Source organism: Narcine bancroftii, chromosome 2 (genome assembly GCF_036971445.1).
Source record: "Narcine bancroftii isolate sNarBan1 chromosome 2, sNarBan1.hap1, whole genome shotgun sequence".
NCBI lineage: Eukaryota > Metazoa > Chordata > Chondrichthyes > Torpediniformes > Narcinidae > Narcine > Narcine bancroftii.
The window spans coordinates 37,868,093-37,890,071 of NC_091470.1; the positions used below are offsets into that span (position 1 = coordinate 37,868,093).

At 40.1% G+C, this 21,979-nt stretch overlaps 1 protein-coding gene across 3 annotated transcripts in view; it reads left to right on the forward strand.

Moving 5' to 3' along the window:
• The window catches only part of LOC138753395 (TOG array regulator of axonemal microtubules protein 1), an 87,982-nt gene that overhangs the window by 2,439 nt on the left and 63,564 nt on the right, over nucleotides 1-21,979 (forward strand). For all 3 annotated transcript variants that reach the window (XM_069916335.1, XM_069916337.1, XM_069916336.1), the window contains exon 2: nucleotides 6,268-6,409. In XM_069916335.1, coding sequence (XP_069772436.1) covers nucleotides 6,268-6,409 — 142 coding nt within the window. The remainder of the gene's footprint in view (nucleotides 1-6,267; nucleotides 6,410-21,979) is intronic.

Here is a 21,979-nt window from a genome sequence, read left to right on the forward strand (position 1 = left end):
AAAAAGTGAAATGCCTATATAAAGAAGGAAAGAAGCCGGGAGAGGGGTCTAGAGGTAATAGGGTAAAGGACAGAAGGTGTGAGAGGTGAAAGGACAGGTACAGGGAGAGACCATTAGAAAGAGGTTGGGTGAGATTAAAAAGTTAAAGGGGAAAAAATAAGTAGAGGAGTAGGTAAAGAGATGGAAACAGTGGAACAGGATCGGGTAAAAACACAAAGCTAGAGAAACTCAACAGAATAGCTGCATGAATAATATTGCTAGATTGTTTCTGTGCATGACTGTTATTGAACTCAAAACATTAAAATAAGTTTTGTAGAACAAATGCAACTGTAATTTTTCAGGAACTAAATTTTTGTCCATTCCAGACTTAACCTTTCTATAAATTTAGGAAAAGGTTTTGTGTAGAATTCCCCTCACTAAAACAGCTACAGATAAGAATGAAAATAAAACAACTCCTTTTACATTCTAGTGTCCATGTGTATGTGCTATAATTGCATTTGATTCAGTTATAAATTTGGAAAGTAATTTTTAAATGTAATTGTTTTTAAATTGATCAGCCATGATCTGTAAAATGGCGATGCTGGCTCGACGGGCCGAAGGGCCTACTCCAGCTCCTATTGTCTATTGAGTTTTTTCTAGCTTTTAAGTCATTTCTGCTGGAGATGTCTTATTCAATGTATTTGTATCTAAGCAACACTAGAATAATACATAATGATTATCTTTTGTTCTGAAGATGTGAGTTCGCATTTGAATGGTAGTTGATTGAATAGCTATATTTATGAGGAACCATTTACTAATGTGAGATTTTGAAACATGGTTGAGACTATAATCTAAATTGATATTGCTTTGAAATTGTCTGAATTTTTTAAAGACATTTTTCGTATTTTAATTTGTCTTGTAAATATTATGCCTTTTGCTTCTGTTTTGATTGTCTGGATCTGTATTAAAACTGACAGAAGCATATTTTCCCTGTTAGATTTTTGCAGAGACCATCTTTTGTTTTAATTAAGAATATATAAAGCAAAAATTAGTAGGATTTGGTAAATTTACATAAATTTGAAAGATCTCTTCATAGCTGGTGAACTATAAGGAAATAAATATTTGGATAAGACCAGTAAATTGCATAAGTATGTAGAACTTGGTGTATTGCTAATGTGGAATAGCTGCCATTGATTTCAGTAAGAAGTTGACATAAATAAATCATAAGCACAAAAACTTTATTTAAAAATGTTTGTGTTTGTTTACAGTTTTAAAAGTTTTACTTTAATATGGCAGAGTTTTTTTTCAATCAACAAATAAAAATTGTTGCACCCAGGCTAATTGCTTGGAGCTCTGGTTGTGTTCATGCTATAACACCGCAAATATATGTTTTTGGTTAGAATAAAAATGGAAAACCTTTATTGATGGGCGACATCTTAAATCTCCCAGCACGTTCGATACAAGTCCGGGAAAAATCAGAATAAACTTTGCACAAAAAAAAAACTTGATATGTAGGGCTGATAATGTTGCCAAATTAGCTTTTTCAAAATGATTTCCAAGTCAGGCTGGTAGTTATAAATTGGGGTTGGCAATATTTTAATCACATAAACTTGCGATCTAATTTTTTTCTCACAGTTATGCTCAACTCCAAATGTTATCTATAATTGTCAACATTATGCCAATGAATAAACATTTTGGTTTCTCCCTCCAATGCATAATCAATTATGCATTGTTGTTGCTCGGCAAGTTATTCTTGGATGATAGTATATGCATTGCATTTATAATTGTATATCTACAAAGATTACATTAAGTAATAGTATATGCATTGCATTTATAATTGTATATCTACAAAGATTACATTAAGTAATAGTATATGCATTGCATTTATAATTGTATATCTACAAAGATTACATTAAGAAATTAGTAATTACAGAAACAAGGGTTTTTGTATATCCCAATACTATTCAGTGAATTGAGTTTTTAGCAATTCACTGGTATTGCAACAAGTCCTGACACCAATCAACAAAGGATAATTTGAAAAGCTATTTTATTCAAAATTTAATTCTATACTTTAATCTATTTGGCGAAGTTGTTTATAATTTAATACAAATTGCTTTTAATTTTTAAATTTTAAATGTAAATTTTTTAATTTTTAAAAAAAATTTAGACATACAGCTTGATAACAGGCCATTTCAGCTCATGTGTCCATGTCACCCAATTTACACCCCCAGTACATTTTGAATGGTGTGAGGAAGCAGAGCCCCCAGGGAAAGCCCATGCAGACACCAGGTGAACGTCCAAACTCCTTACAGACAGTGTGGGATTCGAACCCCTGTCCCATTTGCTGGCGCTGTCAAGACGTTGCGCTAACCGCCAATTTAGACATGAAGATTTGTGGTTACTTTGTGAGATGAATTAAACACAAAATCAGAACATTTTTAATTTGTGATTGCAAAAATAGTTTGGCCATCTCTGACGGAAGTAAAACATGAAAGTCTGCAGACACCTTGGTTGAAGTAAAAGCAATACTGAAAAAACTCAGCTGGTCAAACAGTGTACTTTATATAGCAAAGATAAAGATACCAACCAATGTTTTGGGCTTCAGCCCTTCATCAAGCTATTGGGGTTAAGCCCAAAACATTGGTTATGTATCTTTATCTTTGCTATACAAAGTACACTGTTTGACCTGCTGAGTTTCTCCAGCACTGTGTTTTTACTGGCCTCTCTGACAGTCATGTTACAGTGCTGCAAGAATTGTACTTAAGTAATTAATTATGACAGCAACAAAAAAAACCAAATACTGGACGTGCTAAGTATGACAGGAGACATTAGTGGGGAAAGAGCCAGGCTCTATATTTTGGATTGAGGATCCTTGATCGGAAGCATGACAATGACCTTTCTTTTCCGAGTCAGCATTTTGGCAAGTTGGATCACCTGCTGTGCTCCTTCTGCCTTCGTACAGAGAGAGCATAAAAAGAGAGGCTCCAGAGATTAGGACAGCCAGAAGGTGGTCATGCGTGGCTAAAGAACGGTAACAGGACTGCCTCGAGTCGGTGAATTGGGCAGTGTTCAAGAACTCGGATGAAGATCAGTATGATTACACCAGGGTCATTGCAGACTTTATCAAAACAGCTGTGGATGAATGTGTCCCCTCCAAATCATTCTGAGTTTTTTCTAACTAGAAGCTTTGGATGAATAGTGAAATTTGGAACCTGCCGAGAGCCAGATCACAGGCATTTAAGTTTGGAGATCCTGAAAACTACACAAGGAGCAGGTGTGACCTATGAAAAACCCATCTCCTGGTAGTGGAGATGCCAGACAAAAATAGAAACAATGAAGGATGTCCAACAGCTTTAGCATGGCTTAAATGACATAACCTGCTACAAAACCATTTCCAGTCAGTGGGAAGCAACAAAGCTTCCTCCCAGATGAAGTCATTGCCTTCTAGGCCTGACTTACCACCAGAACAAAGGACACCCAAATGTCCCTGATGTCCCAAATGTCCCTGATGATCCTCTACTATCAGTATCCAAAAATGACAGGAAAGTGAAACCAAGAAAAGCATTTTGTCCAGACAGAGTACCTGGCTGAATACTGAAAATCAGTGCTGACCAATTTGCCAATGTATTCATAGATATCTTCAACATCTCTATCCAGCAGGGCATGGTCCATACCTGTTTCAAGCAGGCCTCAATCATTCCTGTGCCCTAGAAGAATACAGCAACCTGCCTAAATGATTGCTGATCAGTGGCACTCACATCCACAGTGATAAAGTGCTTTGAGAAGCTGGTCCTATCTGAGCAGCAACATGGATCTGTTCCAATTTGCCTACTGCAGCAAAAGGTCTATGGCAGATGCTGTCTCACTGGCTCTACACAAAACCCTGGAACATATGGAGAGCAAAGATGCGTACATTAGGATGCTCTTTATCGACTATAATTCAGCATATAACATCATCCCCTCATAACTGATGAACAAACTCCAAGATTTGAGTCTCCATACCCTACTGTGTAATTGGATCCTAGATTTCCTCACCTCCAGACCACAATCAGTGAGGACTGGTACAATTCACGATCTCCCATCAGTTCCAGAGCATCAAGGGCTGCATTCTTAGCCCCTTTCTCTTCTCACTTTACACCTGCCACTACGTGGCTCACTACGACAATAACACCATGGACAAATTTGCTGATGATACCAGGGTAGTGGGTTGTATAAAGAAAGGTGATGTCAGCCTACAACTGGGAGATTGAATGGCTGAATGATGCACCAACAACAACCTTGCACTCAATGTCACCAAAGCCAAGGAGCTGATTGCAGACTTCAGGAGGGGAGGTCACAGGTGGAGAGTGTGAGCAAATTTTAAATTTATGTAAGTTACTATCTCGAAGGGCCTTTCCTGAATCCAACACACAAATGTCATAGTGAAGGAAGCATGTCAGTGCCTCTACTTACTCAGGTTCAGTATGACATCAAAAACCTTGGCAATCTTGCACTGTGCATCAGTGCCTGGCATGGGTCACAAATACCCTGAGTGGAAAACATTGGAAAAGATAGTGTGTCACAGGCCAAAAACTCCCTACCATCAAGAAAATCTACATGGAATGCTGTCATCGGAGAGCAGCAGCAGCAATCATCAATGATCCACACCACCCAGGAAATGCTCTGTTCTCCCTACCACCATCAGGAAAGACGTATCGATGCCACAAGACTCATACGACCAAGTTCAGGAACAGTTGCTACCAATGGACCATCTGACTCCTCAATAACAAACTCAAATAGAGACTCATTTAAGGTCTCTTACTTTGCACATTATTGATTATTTTTTTCTGGATTTGTTAGTTTGTTTGCACTTTTTTCTTTGCATTTTTCTCTTTTGTATATGTACCTTTTCTTCAGTACATTCTTTTGTACTATAATAAAAATTCTGGCCTGCAGGAAAATAATCTCAGGACTGATTGTGATGCCATGTACAGTATATATTCTGACAATAAAGCTGAACTTTTAGTCCTGTATGCATAATTCATATTCTAAAATAGACTGCAGTGATCCGATATTCTCCCCTATTTTCCTTCTGTCAGATTACTTCCATGATGGACAACCTAGTATCTTATAAATCGTGGTTGGCAGAGTTTCAAGAGTCGTTTTTCTCTGATTTTTTTTTTTCCTTAGCATTCATGATGATTAGTTGGAATTTTAACCTGAAGTCTTTTTTTCTATTTGTAGAAATGTTGGCAGCTTCTGATCATAGCCTGAGCAATGTTGCATGGTTGTGGTTAGAATATCCCAGCAGTGTGAAATCCCACTTTGCAAACTTGCCTACTTTGAAGTTTTTATTTTAAAAATTTAAAAATTCAGCTTGTTAAACGTTTTTCCAAATAAGTAGATAAATGTATTCAATCATCAGAATTACAGTGAATTGGAAACTAGTCTTCTGAGGCTTTTACTAATGATGTGGAATTATTAATTGTATAAGATTTTATCTTATACTATAATTCAATTTTGGATTTCAGGTTTATTGTCAAAGTATATACATGTTATCACATATAACCCTGAGATTCTTTTTCCTGTGGGCGAGGCAGAATTACTGCTTAATGGTAGTTCAAAAAAAACTGTACACAGCGTATACAGGTAAACAAATAAAGAACTGTAAAAATATAATGCATTGTAAGCAAACTGTAATATAGAGAGAATTTTAAAAAATAGAGTGTAAGAGTCTTTAAATGAGTCCCTCATAGAGTTGTAGTTGAGGAGTCTGATGGTGGAGGGGTAAGTTTAGTGGTGCAAGTCTTGTGGCACCTTTACTCTTTCCTGATGGTAGCAACGAGAACAGAGTAGTGTGAATCTTTGATGATTGGTGTTGCTGATCAGATGTTGCCCTCTTCCATTGTAACTACTGCATGATGTACTTGCCTGCATTAAAAGCCTATTATTTTATAAAAGAAATCATTTTAAATATTTTTCACTTGTAAAGCTGACAAAAAAGTATAACAAAAGATATGCCACAAAGTGTATTACATATGAAAGGTAATGTAATCAAATCATTATTTTGTGAAATAATACATTTTTTCTGTTTTCTAAATTATAATTTTGATCATTCATCCAAGTGCTAAAGTAAGACTTGTTAAATATTACTTTATTGAATTGTTGTATCAGAATATAGATTATACAGATTGTTAATAGTCTATAAAAGGTTGCTAGTTTTTTTTCCCCAGAATTATTAAATAATTTTTTTGTAACTTTTTGTATTCTAAGGAAAGCAGTTGTGATTGTTCTTTTATTTTCCTTAAGGTTCAACTGTCCAATGATGTGCAGTCTCTAAAACTAAAGAGTGGTCAAATGAAACAAGATGCTGATGAAGTGTTTTTTACTAAACAACCTAATATCAGAAGTACAAACCTTGAGAATAATTTGACTGTCCTACCAAATTCTGGTAAGATGTTGTTTGTGATTTTGCAAATAATTTAGTAAGTCACTTTGAAAGGTCCTTTTTCATGGTTTGCAACTGCAAATGTATGGAGTGCAGCAGGGTTACATCAGGTGTAACTTTATTGACACTTTTATTTTTAGATTCACTGTTTTCATAGAACTTGACTGCTTTAATTTTTCTTCATGTAAAATGATGACTTTTCTACCAGCTGTCCTTGGATTTCGTGAATTCTCCAAGAAAACCTTTATATGAACTATTATTTTGTAGCATAGCCTCCTATCTTCAATCTTCTGTTTGAGATGGAGCAGGATGAGCCTAATTATCATATTTTCACTCATATAACACATAAAATCATAAATTGTGTAAAAATAGTTTTATGTAGCACTCACATGCATATACTGTGTGGGTGTAGTATTCTAAATTCCAACTGACAAAAGCAATTTGCATTTAATTGGGACATGAGAAAAAAAACATAATGTGGAATTGAGACATTTATGGTTTGATTTGATGTAATGAGGATGAATCCATGAAAACACGCACTTTGTGGCCCCAGTTAGAGTCTGACTTAGTTGTAGAGAACAAAATCAGGCTGTATCTATGGAAATCATTCAGATAAAAGTAAGTCTATTGGCATGTGAAAGAGGCAACATGGATTTCAAGGAGGGTTTCCCTGAATATCAAAGTTTATGAAGCAAGACGGATTGTCGTTAAGAACTATAACAACTGCATGTCAGTGACTTCCAGAAGATTGGGAACTATTGATTTTTTTCAACTTTGTTGCCAATGAAATATGCAAACTTAAAATCACATCTGCAGATGTAATTAATGTGGATGAAGTCGCAACGGACTTTGACATACCCACCACAAAAACTGTGGCTGCTTCTGGAACAAAAACTGTGGCCCTAACCATTACCGGGCATGAAAGGTTGTGTTTTACTGTAGTCCTTGCAAGTGGTGCTAAATTGAAGCCAATTATCATATTTTTTAAAAGTAACATCGCTGCAAGAAAAAAAAATGCTCAAAACTGTGATTGTGCACTGTAACAAGAAAGGTTGGATGGACTCCAATGTTGTGAAACTGTGGTGGAAAGTGTTACAGGCCTTGACCAGATCTTTTTTTTTCCAATAAATTGTTACTTATTGCAGCTCACAAAGAGCATTCTGCACAAAAGACTATAAATTCTGTTGGTGCCCACATTGCAGTAATTCTGGGTGGGTTGACATGTAAACAGCAGACACTTGATATTTCCACTAATCATCCATTCAAGACATTCATCAGATCAGAATGGAAGGAATGGTTACAGATGGCACTCTTAAATTCACCCCAGCTGGACAGCTGAAAAGAGCGACCAATACTGAACTTGGCAAATGGGTTGCCAGAAATAAAATTACACCAGAAAATATCCACAGTGGATTCAGAAAAGCCAGTATAGTATATAATGATAATGGTAGTTCCACCACCAATGATGAAGTGAGAGCGATGAAGTGTCAGTAACGGAAGAATGCTTGCAGGGTGCAGGAAAACCTCGTAGAAGACTTTATAGATAAGAAACTTCAGTATGATACATTACAAACATATGAACAGAGAAAGCAATAATGAGAACTAAACTGATATGAGTTAGGTGGAGAAGGCCCATAAGGTCCTTGCTTGGCAGTTGAAAGCGGAACAGTTTCAAGAATGATTAATGCAATTAAATTAGAGTCGAATGCAACTACCTATAAACCTCAAGAAATCAATGAAGCTTTTAAGCAATTTTATTCTAAGTTACGCAAATCAGAGTCTTTGAGAGACAATAACACAGAAGAATTTTTTGAAACAAATAAGGCTACCAAGGTTAAGGTTACAAGAGCAAGTGGAGCTGGCTGTCCACTTCACCCCAATGGAAGTGAGGGAGGTATTGTGCTCATTACAAAGTAATAAATCTCTGGGAGAAGATGGTTTCCTATCTGAATTTTTTTAAAGCATTTAAGGATTTGTTCATTCCTCCTTTTATGGAAGTAAAATTCCACTCTCCTGGAATTTTTTTTCTACTGCGATAATAACGGTAATACCAAAAAAAACCAGGGAGCCTTTAAAACCATCATCCTATAGACTTATTTCATTGTTAAATGAAGATTATAAATGTAGATTATAAATAATTGCAAAACTTTTAGATAACATATTGACAAAATTTTTACCAAAGCTGATAAATATGGATTAGACAGGGGTGGAGATTTAAGTGTGGCAGTAGCTTTAGATGGGGAAAATCTGAGATTAGAATGGAACTTTTTATTTAAGGTGTTTGAAAGATATTTGCAAATTGGATTAGAGCCTTATATAATGAACATAAAGTTGTAACAAATGGGCAGGTTTCAGCACCATTTCAGTTAACTAGATCTAGTAGACAAGAATGTCCACTATTGCCTGTTTTATTTATTTATTTTAGTGAAGAACTGATTCAATTTGATCCTGATATTAAAGGATTTAAAGTTGATCAAGAGGAATATAAAATTAATTTATTTGCTGATGATGTGTTTTTGACAGAGCCATTAGGTTCCTAATGTAAATTATACTTAAGATTGGAGGAATATGGGAAAGTATTGGGTTATAAAATAAATTGGGATAAAAGTAAAATTATGCACTTCACTATAGGGGGATTATACTCGGTGCCGAAAAGATACCCAATTTAAATGGCCGATGAATGGCATAAAATATTTAGGAATCAGGTAGATAATAAATAATTTATATAAATTGAATTATTTATCTTAAGAAAATTGGAGAAGATTTGAACAAGTGGATGATATTGCTGCTAACATTATTGGGAGAGTTAATTGTGTTAAAATGAATATATTTCCTAGAGTATAATAAAACATTGCCAATAGCTTTTTCAAGAGTTAAATAAATATATACGAAAGTTTCTTTGAACTGACATGGAAGTTTGAGTTAGTTTACAGTTACCAAATTTTAAAAAACTATTATAAGGTACTCAAATGAGGTTTCTTGCTTCTTGTCTGGATGAGGGAGTGGAGCCAGCATGGATTAAAATAGAAATTGATAAAAGAGGAGAGGGAATATGAGAAGACTTTGTATATAAATAGGAATCAAACAATATCTGGGGCAATGGAAACTCCTTTGTTGAAATATTTAATTATATCTAGAATAAGATAAACAATGAAATTGGAATGAGGGAAATTGTCCTGCCCAAAATGCCTTTGATACAAAATAGACGTATTCCATTCTCAATGGATAATCAATTTTTGAATGTTTGGACTCTGAAAGTAATTAAACATATAGAAGATTGTTATGAACGAAGAAATTTAATGTCATTTGAACAATTAAAAAAATAAATATGGGATAATGCACTTTTTTGTTATTATCAATTTAGGGCTCATTTAAGAGGTAAACTGGATCCAACAATGTTATTACCAAAATGTGGTGATATGGAAATGCTGATTCATAATAGACAAGTAAAGAAATTTATTTCAGCTGTGTATACTTTATTGCAGAAGGGGTCTCCCAAACAGGTCCAGGCAGTGATTGGAGACTGATTTAAATATTAACATTGATGAACAAAATTTGTCTGTTATGTTGAGTTAGTATGACAAACACTATAAATGTTAGATACATATTAGTTCAATATATTTTTTGCATCAATTATATCTCACACCACAGAAGTTAAATTGATTGAAATCAGACTTATCAGACCAGTGTTTTAGATGTGGCCAGGAGATAGGTACTTTTTTTACATTTTACCTTATGCCTGTTGCTGTAGGAACCAAGTGCAACAAAGCAAGGTTCATGCAATAGATAAAAAAGGAGATAGAGGGCTATCTATCTATGTAGACGTTGTGACTGAAAACAAGAAAGAAAAAAGAGATTAGATGTTGAGATTAAAAGTGAATGACATATTTCAGTTATATTGGATACTGGAGAACAAATTAATGTAATATCAGAGACTGATTTTAAGAAGATTAGACTCAGACCAAAGATGTATGGAACAAAAGTGAAGATGACAAGATATTCAGGTTCCAATATACTTTTTCAAGACGAATGCATGGTCAAAGTGAAACAGAAGAACAAAGAGCTTATGCTTGCATTCATTGTGGTACTAAAGGATGTACAGGCCATACCAGGTTTAACGGCCTGTGAGAAACTGAACCTGGTAAAGAGTCCTCATTGTGGAAAGTGAAGGAGAGACAGTCTATGATGAAAGAGTACAATGACCTATTTCAAGGTCTAGGCTGCATTCCAGGAGAACACACAATCAAAGTGGATAAACATGTGCTACAGACAATACATCCATGCAGAAAAGTTCCATTAGTGGTTCAAAAGCGACCAAAGGCAGAGTTGGGCAGGATGGAAAGCCTGAACGTGTCTCAGAAGATAGATGAGCCAACAGAGTGAGTGAGTTCACTCATCGTTGTGGACAAAACAAATGGAAAGCTTAGAATTTGCCTGGTTCCAAGAGATCTAAACAGTGCAATAAAGAGAACACTTTAAACTTCAAATGAATGAAAAAATCATGTCACAGTTTGCAAATGCAAAGTTTTTCAGCAAGTTAGATACATCATCAGGATTTTGGCAGTTGAAATTGGATGAAGCAAGTTCAAGACTGTGCACATTCAGTAGTCCATTTGGCAAATATAGATTCCTAAGGTTGCTATTTGGAATTTCTTCAGCTCCTGAAGTGTTTCACAAAACTATCTGTATGGTCTATGAGCACCCGGACAGAGTTGATACCTCAATGAAGGATCATTGTATGGGGAACCACGAGAATGGAGCATGATGAGAGGCTAAGGAAAGTTTTGGAAGCAACAATGAAAGCAAACCAGAAGTTGAATAGAAGGAAATGCCAGCTCGGGGTGACAGAACTAACATTTGTAGGCGATATTGTTGGCAGTGATCCCAGAAAGGTGTCTGCCATTGGAAACATGCCAAGGCCACAATGGAATGGTCAAATATATGGGTAAATTCATATCCAACCTCTCAGAAAAGATGGCTCCATTGAGAAGACGAACAGAAAGTGGAATCATGGGCTTGAAAAGTCATGGAGGGAACTAAAGAAACTACTCACAGAGGAACCAGTTCTGAGGTTTTACAACCCAGCGAGACCCATGAAGATATCATCAGACACATCACATAGTGGGCTATGCAGAAATATAATGACTGGCAACCCATTGCATATACATTATGCTCAATGACAGACACTGAGATGTGATACACTCAAATTGAAAAAGAGCTGCTCAGCATAACATACAACTATGAAAGATTTCATCAGTTTGTGTCAGGTTGAGCCATCAGTGTAGAGAATGACCATAAGCCCTTGAGTGTATTGTTCCAAAAGCCATTAAATGAATGTCCACTTAGAATCCATAGAATGATGATTAGGCTGCAATGCTAAACACTTAATGTGGCGTACACTCTGGGTAAGCTATTGTACACAGCAGACACATTGTATAGAGCTGTTGACACGAGAGAGCCAGCAAACACCAAAATGGATGAAAACGTGAATGCCTTCGTGGACATGATCACATTTGCACTGCCCATATCAGATGTAAAAATGGAGCTCATAAAATCAGAGACAAAAATGAAACACAGACAACTGAAAAAAACACATCTTGGATGGATGGCCCAACGTGAAGTAGGACTGCTCACCTGACCTTGTAGAGTACTGGAACTGCAGGGTGGAACTATCAGTGGTTGAAGACATCATCCACAAAGGAAGTAAAATCGTTCTGCCAAAGAATCTGAGAAAAGAGATACTAAAAAGGATCCCTGTAGGGCAGGGGTGTCAAACTCAAATTCACAGAGGGCCAAAATTAAAAACTTGGACTAAGTCGTGGGCCAAACTAAATATTTATTGAAAATTTTCAACAACATCTGCATGTTTTCTTTTCTTTCAACATATGTAATGTTAAACTTTTTCTTATTAAAATAAATGTTCAATAATAGTTTTGGTTAAATTCTTTCCAGAAGAAGCATTAACAAATGAGAAATAAAACATTCAATAAATAATATTTCTCTATAGCCTTTAAGCTCCTTTTAAATGTATTTTTTTTCACAAGCCAACAAGTCAAAAAATAACAACTTGCTTCAATAAAAATCCAATCTTTCAACTATGAACAGTCCAAAGTGAACCAAAGAAAAAATGAATCCAAGCTTAGCTTGCTACACTGTGATTTACTCTGATGCACCTGGGTCTAAAGCAGATACTTGGCATCTCTTCTTAGATGCAAGTTCATCAAACTCTGGGGTCAGAGTTTGCCTCCCACCTGTCTTGAAAGGTCCTGTTTTCTGTCTTTCGTTTGGCCATTTTTCGTAAGGGGTTTATTACATGTGAGTTGGGCGACAGGTCACAGATGCTAATGAAAGTAAAGAGAGGAAGTGGGGGCGATTAGCGGGCTGACGGGCCGGCGCCAACACATTTGCAAAGCATTCTGGGATTTGTAGTATTAGCTGTGCATGTGCTATACTGGTGTGGCGGCCAGCGGGCCAGCTCTAATACATATTTGATATGATCTTGCGGGCCAAATATAATTATATCGCGGGCCAAATATAATTATATCACTGGCCAAATTTGGCCCGCGGGCCTGAGTTTGACATGTGTGCCTTAGAGTGTCCAGTGTACACTGACCCCAAGATCTCTTATCGTAGCCGACACCAACAAAGCTTCTCAACTCTTCGTCCGCTACATCGACAACTAATTTGATGCTGCCTCATGCACCCGTTATGTGCTCATCAACTTTATCCACTTTGCTGTCAACTTCCATCCTGACCTCAAATTCACTTCGTCCCTCTCTAGCAACACTCTCTCTCTATTCTTGATCTCTCAGTCACCATCTTGGGAGACAGACAACTTCTTCAAATCCCACAGCTACCTCGACTATACCTCCACACCTTGTCCCCTGTAAGGATTTAATTCCTTTTTCTCAATTCCTCCTACTCCATCACATCTACTCCCAAGATGAGGTCTTCCATGCAGATCATCAGAGATGTGCTCCTTCTTCAAACAATGTGGCTGTCCCTCCACCACCATCAGCTTGGCCCTCATCCACATATCCTCCATTACCTTGACGAAGGGCTCAAGCCCGAAACATTGTTGATGTACCTTTACCTTTGTTTCATAAAGACACTTTGACCTGCTGAGTTTCTCCAGCATTTGTGTGTCTTTTTTATCCTCCATTTCTGCACATCTGCCCTGGCTCCCTCCACCCCAACATGCAACAAGGACAGGATTCTCCTTGACCTCACCGATCACCTCAGTCTCTGCACCCAGCATAATATCCTCTGCCATTTCTGTCACCTACTACATGATCCCACCACTAGACTCATCTTCCCTTCTCCTCCTCTCTCCATCTTCTATAGGGACCACTTCCTCTGTGACTTCCTTGTTCCCTACTCCCTTCCCACCAAATGCCCCTTGGCATCTACCCCTGTGACCTCAGGAAATGCTACACTTACTCCCACACCTCCACCCTCATCACCATTTGGGGACCCAAACCATCCTTCCAAGAGAAGCACTTCACTTGTGAATCTGTAGGGTCCTCTACTGTATATGGTGCTCCTGTTGTGGTCTCCTCTACATTGGAGAGACTAGATGCAGACCAGGAGATAGCTTTGTTGAGTACCTTGGCTCTGTTCGCTGTCATAGCGTGGATCTCCCAGTGGCAACTTATTTGAATTCCCTGCCCCATTCCTTTGCCAACAGTCTGTCCATGATCTCATGCACTGCTAGACTGAGACCACTCATAAAGTGGAGGAACAACACCTCATATTCCATCTGGGCACCCTCCAACTGGATAGCATTACCATTGACCTCCATTTTCCATTAGATCCCCTCGCCCCTTTTTTTCCTTATCTTCTTTCCTCTAGCTGAAGCTGTCTCACTTTTCTTTCCCTCTGTCTCCCTTTACAGAGACAGAAACTACTCCCCTCCACTTCAATTCTCACCTTTCCTCCCCTATTCTCTTATCATATCCAATTAGCACCTTTTGTCAGTTCAACTGAACTCCTCTCCCTCCCTTTTTTTAACCATCTTTTTAATGTAGGCCCCTTGCCTGTATTGTGCGCACACTTTGAGGAAGGGCTCAGGCCTGAAACATCAGTAATATAATCTTTGTCCACTATGGACGCAGCAAGACCTGCTGAGTTCCTCCAGGATTTCTGTGCTTTTACTTTCATGCAATGAACATGGCAGGCAAAGTCAAAGATTCAGGGACAGTCGCAGCATTTTGGTGTACCTGGAGAGAGCACTGAGGTGAGATTGGCATTGCAGAGAGCACTGGTGCAGCACCGTGTCATCTTATCTGGAGCCTGTGGTTGTTCATATCTCTCATCACTGTGCATGTGTAAACAGCCCCTCTGGTGGACCAGACATCCATCCTCAATAGTGACCGTCTGAAAACATTGCTTGCCGACACACCGGTCACCTGTGCAGTTCTCACCTTCACACACGCACTTGGTCATGTTGATGTTTGGAAAAATCGTAACACACTCTACTTACTTCCTGACTGTGTGAGTGTGTTTAGGGTAGATGAGATAAATTTGGGGTCAGTTGGCCCATACTAATCTTTTTTTAAAAAACAAAGCAGGGAATGCTTTAAAATGTTCAGCCAATCATTTGCTGAGAGAGAAACTGAGTGAACCTTTTAGGGTGATTAAGGTTAGAAGGTGGAAATGAAGCATGCTTCAAGTTGCAGGGAAGAGGATGGATGGGGAGCATGTGGGATCTCCTCCCCCAATAAAATAATGCAGCAGTTCAATATTACATAACATAGGCAGGATGCCTTTATGTCTTCCTTCATTATCATGTTCCATTGGGAGCAAAGGGTCTTGGCCCTGGGAGGACAGGAGATGAGGTGTAGAAAAACTCAAGAGGGGGGATTTAAGGGATGTACAGGACTTGTGGGCAGATAGGGCATTCTGAAGAAGGGATCATAAAACTATGGCGTTAATACACTGTTAATGGGAGGTCTCCAACCAGTGTGGGTGAACTGAGAGACCCCATGTCCATAGGACACTCCCAGCTGCTGCACAGGTTGATAGTGTTGTTAATAAGGTGAATGGTGTGTGGGCCTTCATTAATTTTGGGATCGAGTTCAAGAGCCATGAGGTCATGTTACAGGTCTAGAAAACCTTGGTGACACCCACCAACCCCCCTCCCCCCCCAACTTGGAATATTGTGTTCAATGCTAGTCACCTCACTTCAGGAAGGATGTAGAGGCAATAGAGAAGGTGCAGAGGAGATTTACAAGGATGTTGCCTGCATTGGAGAGCACGCCTCATGAGGATCAGTTTAGTGAACTTGGTCTTTTCTCCTCAGAGCAATGGAGGATGAGGGGGTGATCTTACAGAGGTGTACAAAATGATGAGAGGCATTGATCTAGTAGATGACCAGAGGGTTCCCCCCCACCCCCAAGGCTGAAATGACTAACACAAGAGAGCATAGATTTAAGGGACTTAGGAGTTAGTACAAAAGGATGTAAGAGATAATTTTTTAATGCAAAGAGGGGTAGTGCATGGAATGTGCTGCTGGCAATGGTGGTGGAGGCAGGTACAATGGGATCTCTTAAGAGACTGTAAGTACAAGGAACTGAGAAAAATGGAGAGTTATGCAGTCAGGTAATTCTAGCATAACATTGTGGGCCAAAGGGCCTGGGCTGTGATGTAGATTTCTGCAAAACCGTCATGCACACCAAGATACTGTAAACTGTAGTGCACCATCATTCAGTAAATTTGGGTGTACCGTCACTTGCTCGGTTGCTGAGAAGGGGGGAGCCTTCTATCGAGAGCCCCCCTGTGACCTGCACATGCCAGGGGTCAGCGTCAAGTGCTGCACAGGTCACCTGTGCAACAGAGAGTTGACCATCAGTACACCGCCAGGTAAATGTTCACTGCTCCAGGCCAGCGGGAAGAGGGCAGGTCACGGGGGGCTCTCGATAGTTGATGCACCCCTTTACCACCTCGTCAGGATACTGGCTCTGCTTGAAACAAGCACACAGGAGGGAGATTTCCCAATTATTGAGGGGGACAGGGCTGGACGATTGATTACCTTTCACTACTAGGAGTGAACAGGCCAGTGCTGACAGCACACAGACAAGGAATGCACCCACTGCCATCAATTACCTGTAACATGAGGGAGAAATGTGGTCTTATTGACTGCATTTAAATTTTTTTGTTGTTAATTTAGAGACATGGCAGAGTAACAGGCCCTTCAGCCCTCAAGCCTTTGTCACCCAAATACACCATCTCCTACCCATGATCCACAATTTCATTTCAGTTCATTTATCACCCTATTGTACCAGTACAACCTGACAAAACTTCATTCTCCAGTCTACGGGTCAGAACAGTTCAAACACATACAGATAAACGATACATATACACAGTACATATGTACTTATATTTATCCCAGGAGACCCATCGTTTCTGACTGCTTCTACCCCACCAAACTGGTATCATCTTATCTTGCATCCATTCCCCTCCCCCCCCCCCCATTGTCCAGTCCATTCCTACCTACATCCGCAATACCTCACGTGCCCTCCGACACTTCAACAACTTCCAGTTGCCTGAACCCGACTGCCTCATTTTCACCATGGCCGTCCAATCTCTATACACCTCCATCCCCCCCCCATACCAAAGGCTTCAAACCTCAGAGCATGGCGTTACCTCCCCATCTACACCCTCCTCCATCTTGCAGAACCTGTTCTCAGATAGGAACACAAGAACATGAGAAATAGGAGCGGGAGTAGCCCATCGAGCTTGCTCCGCCATTCAGTATGATCATGGCTGATATGATAAGCTCATCTCTGCCTATCTGCCTTTTCCCCATAATCCTTTTCTCCCCTACCATGTAAAATTCTATCCAAACTTGTCTTAAACACATTTACTGGGGTCACTTCCACTGCTTCAAAGGGCAGAGAATTCCATAGATTCACTGCTCCCTGGGTAAAGCAGTTCCTCCTCATCTCCGTCCTAAATCTACTACTCTGAATCTTGAGCACTACAATCACATCGGCTGCAGACGTCCCTATTTAACAAGATTTCATTGATTGATAAGTTTTCAAGTGAACACTTTAGTTTCTTTAAAGGGACTAGATTGACTTGTATCAACACATTTTTTAAAAATTTAGATAAACAGCTCCGTATCAGGCCAACTCGGCCCCACAAGTCCATGCCACCCAATTTACCCCATTAATCTACACCGTGAGAGGAAACAGGAGTCCCCGGAGAAAGCCCACGTAGACACAGGGAGGACGTATAAACTCCTTACAGACAGCGCGGGTATTTGAACCCCAGTCCAGTCTTGATCACCGGAGAAAATGACGGGTGGACATGTGGCTGCGGAGATGATCGGGGTGCAGGAGGAGGTGTGGGGTCTGTGGATACTTGAGGTTTTTGAAGGGACTCCCGTCTGCTTTCCATTCTTGTCCTGATCAAAGTGCTGGATCAGTGGCACCTCTTTGCGCACCCTCACAGGCCAAACATTTGTGTCCAACAATGAGACGTTGACCTTCAAGTTTGACTGATGCCAAAACTTGTGCATCAAGGATCTAGAACCTCCATAGCTCCCAAACCATGACCCGCTGCTTCACTATTGACACAACACATTTTTGTTTAACCAGCCAACTGTGAATATGTATGATTTATGATCTTTTCCTTTTATATTTTATGATCTATTTTTTCCTCTTTATGACATCTTATATGTTTGAACATAGAAATCTATAGCGCAGTTAGGGTAGCGGTCAGTGCAACACCATCACAGTGCCAGCGACCCAGGTTCAAATCCCGTGCTGTCTGTGAGGAATTCTCTCCCCTGTGTCCGCATGGATTTCCTCCGCGTTCTCCGGTTTACTCCCACATTCCAAAAACATACTGGGGAGTGGGGGGAGGGAGAGTCGGTAGATTAATTGGGCAATGTCTGAAATTGGTTTCTACCGTGCAGTAACACTGGACAATGAAGATTTTACTTCCTGATTTTACTTTTGGGTGTATTTTATGGATTCTGGGCTGCTGACCACAAAAATTACCTTAAAAATTTTCTAGCACAATCTGTTTTTTAGATAAAACTTTTTTTTGTATCATCCATGATTTGAATGATCGAGCAGAATTGAAGGACTGTGTGGCCTAATTCTGCTTCCATGCCTTATGGCACACATGTCAAACTCTGGCCCGCGGGCCAGATTATATTTGGCCCGCAAGATCATTTCAAAAATGTATTAGAGGTGGCCTGCCCTGCAGCGAGAGCCGATGCTGTTTTTTGGTAATGTCACCCCCACCATCCTCCCCCTTCATTGCACATCCTTCCCCATTGTAACACGAGAAGTCTGTCGATGTCATCAGCCGGCAAGCCGGTTGGAAGGCTCCCCGCACAACCAGTCACTTCTCCCACCTGTCGAGCGATGCGGCGGATTGGCGAGTGCCTGTGATTTCCTGTCGGCGCGACGGACATGGCAGGCTGCGCAAGGCCCCCGGGCAGTGCAAGCCCCGCGCGACTGGCACCGGACGGCCCTTCCACAGCGCGAGCGCACTTCTCCCAGTCGCCATGGCCTTCAGCGCTTGCACCCGCGCGGACCCCAGGGACGGCTGGTTCGGCCCTGTCCGCAAAGGCTGATCAGCAGCGTGCTGGGCCTGAGTGGGTGGGTAAGCAGGGGTGGCAGAGGGTGTAGGTGAGGAGTAATGGGCAGGGGAAGTTATGGTGGTGTGAGGGGCAGTTAGAGGGAGGGATGAGTAGAAGGAGGGGTGGATAGGGAAGAGGTAAAAGGGGAGGGGCAGGGCGAGTAGGGGAGAGGTGATTAGAGGGTGAGAGACGGGTAGAGGGAGGAACAAGTTGAGGGGAGAGGCAGTAGAGGGGTGTGTATAGGATGGGGTGGGTAGAGGCAGAGCGAGTGGAGTGAGGGGTGAGTAGAAGTTGGGTAAAGGACTGGTCAGGTAGAGGGATGGTGGGTCGAGGGTGAATAGAGGCCTAGAGCCTGAGGAGTGAGCAGGAAATGCTGAGTCCTGATGCAGGCCAAAATGGACACAGCCTGTGAATGCTGACTACATCTCCACAGGGACCAAATAGGTTTCCCTCAGGTCAAGCAAAGGGTGAACTTGAGCTACCTACTCCTGACCTGTAACATTATCCTCCTAAAGTTAGATCCTAAAGTTTAACATTACATATGTTGAAAGAAGAGAAAACATGCAGATGTTGTTGAAAATTTTCAATAAATATTTAGTTCGGCCCTCGACTTAGTCCAAATTTTTCATTTTGGCCCTCCGTGAATTTGAGTTTGACACCCCTGCCTTATGGTGTCATTGTATCCTGGCTTTATCACTTTTTCTGACAGTTTGTTCCATTATCCGAAACTTGCCTCTCAGATTCTCTTTAAATCTGTTACCCTTTCACCTTAAGCCTGTGGCCTCTAATATTAGACTTTTCTATCTCAGGGAAAACACTATGACCATCAATTTCCTTCTCTCCAGGGGAAACAGTCCCAACCTAACCAGTCTCTCCTTATAAACACCATCCTTTCCCATTCTTCCAGCATCTTTTCTGCACTCTCTAGCTCAACACATTCTTCCTACCGCATGGCAACCAGAACCACACACAGTATTCTGTACAACTGTAACGTGACATCTCAATTCTTGTACTCGTTTTGGAGGTGTCAAGTTTCCAAGAACTGTCGCATGCACTAGTCAGGTAATACAGAGTAAAGGTCCTAAAATCCAGATTGCGCAGGGTCCAGATTTTTGGATTTTCCAGATTCTCAGGCAGTACTTTTAAAATTCAAATTTAGGGAGCAATAAAAAGAAGTTGATAGTTAATCAGAATGAGCAGGTTTAAAGAAAATTAAAGTCAACACAACAAAAATATAAACAAAATATAAGAGCAAGTAATTCTTGAAATTATGTTTAATCATGAGCAAGTCATGAAATTTGGTGTTTTGCAGCAGCATCTTAGTGTAAACATTCATATTATAACCATCTTGCAACATTACTACATAAAAGAAATAAAAATAATAACAATAATAGAGCGTGAAAAGTCTTTGGTTCATTGATTATTCAGGAATCTGATGGCAGCGGGAAAGAAGCTGTCCTTGTGCCGCTGAGTGCTCGTCTTTAGGCTCCTGTATCTTTTCCCCGATGGTATAAGAGTGAAGAGGGTATGGCCTGGGAGGTGGGGGTCTTTGAGGATAGAGGCAGGCTGCTTTTTTTTTTAAGACACTGCTTCATGTAGATGTCCTCGATGGAGTGAAGTCTGGTTCCTGTGATGTTGCAGGCCGAGTTAACAACGCGCTCGAATTTATTCTTGTCCTGAAAGTTGGTGCCTCCATACCAGACAGTGATGCAAGCAGCCAGAATGCACTCTCCAGAACACATGTAGAAGATTATGAGAGTCTTCAGTGACACACCAAACCACCTCAGACACCGGACAAAGAATAGGCTTTGATGCAATCAGTCAGTATACTTTCCATAGTACACTTGTAGAGGTTTTGTAGCATATCTCCTCAGACTCCTTAGAAAGTGGAGTTGTTGGTGTGTTTCTTCATGTGAATATGTCAATGTTCAAGAACTTGAAATTATTAACCCTTTCTGCCCCTCTCCTTTCCAAATTCCAAATAAACTCCTTAATCTTGCTGACATTGAAAGCAAGATGGTTGTTCTGGCATCACACAACTAGATCCTTGATCTCCATCTCATATTATGATTCAGTTAATAACAATGGTATGTCAATGAAATTATAGATTATTTTGGAGCTGGACTTGGCTACACAGTTGTGGGTATAGAGGAAATAAAGCATGGGACAAGCAACCTTGAGGTGTCCCTGTGATATTCAGCGAGGTGGAGGTGCTGCATGAGTTGTGAATGGCAGTAGGATAATTAAGTGACCATTTGGAGGAAATGGTTGTATGAGAATCCACATCTTCATGATGACAAATGCTTGTGAGTACAGATGAAGCTGAAATATTTTCACCCAGATATGTTGTCAATAATCATCCTGCCTCTTGAAGTTTGTACCTTTTGAACGATCAACTTTGAGTCAATTTAACATGTTCCTCCTCAGTGCACTAGATGCTTAGACAACATCCTGACTGAACTAGCTTACTATTCCAGAGCAAATGGTATTGATGGTTTATCCAGCTGCCCAGTGAGAGCGTCTATTACAAAATCTGCAGCAGTTTGTATAACAAGTCATCACCAACTTCTCACAGCCTTGCTGAGCTTTACATCCACAATGCTAAGCAGTTACCTAATGAATGTGCAAAATTGCATGGCCATGAAAAACAGGACCATTCATTCTGGCCAATTATCCCTCCATCTTTTGACTTCAATTATTCCCAACAATAGAAAGTGTTTTTGATAGGTACAATCCTTGTGTATCCATGGAGGGTGTCTACTGCATTTGGTGCAACCTTTGTGGCCTTTTCTACATCGCAGAAACTGGACGCAGGCAAGGAGATCACTTAATTGAGCACCCTAGCTCTCTCAGCTTCAGTGACCGTGGCCAACTATTTCAATTCTATACCCCACTCCCTCGCTAAATCGTCTGTCCGTGGTCTCATGTATTGTCAAACCAAGTCCACCTGTAAATTTGAGGAGCCACATCTAATTTTC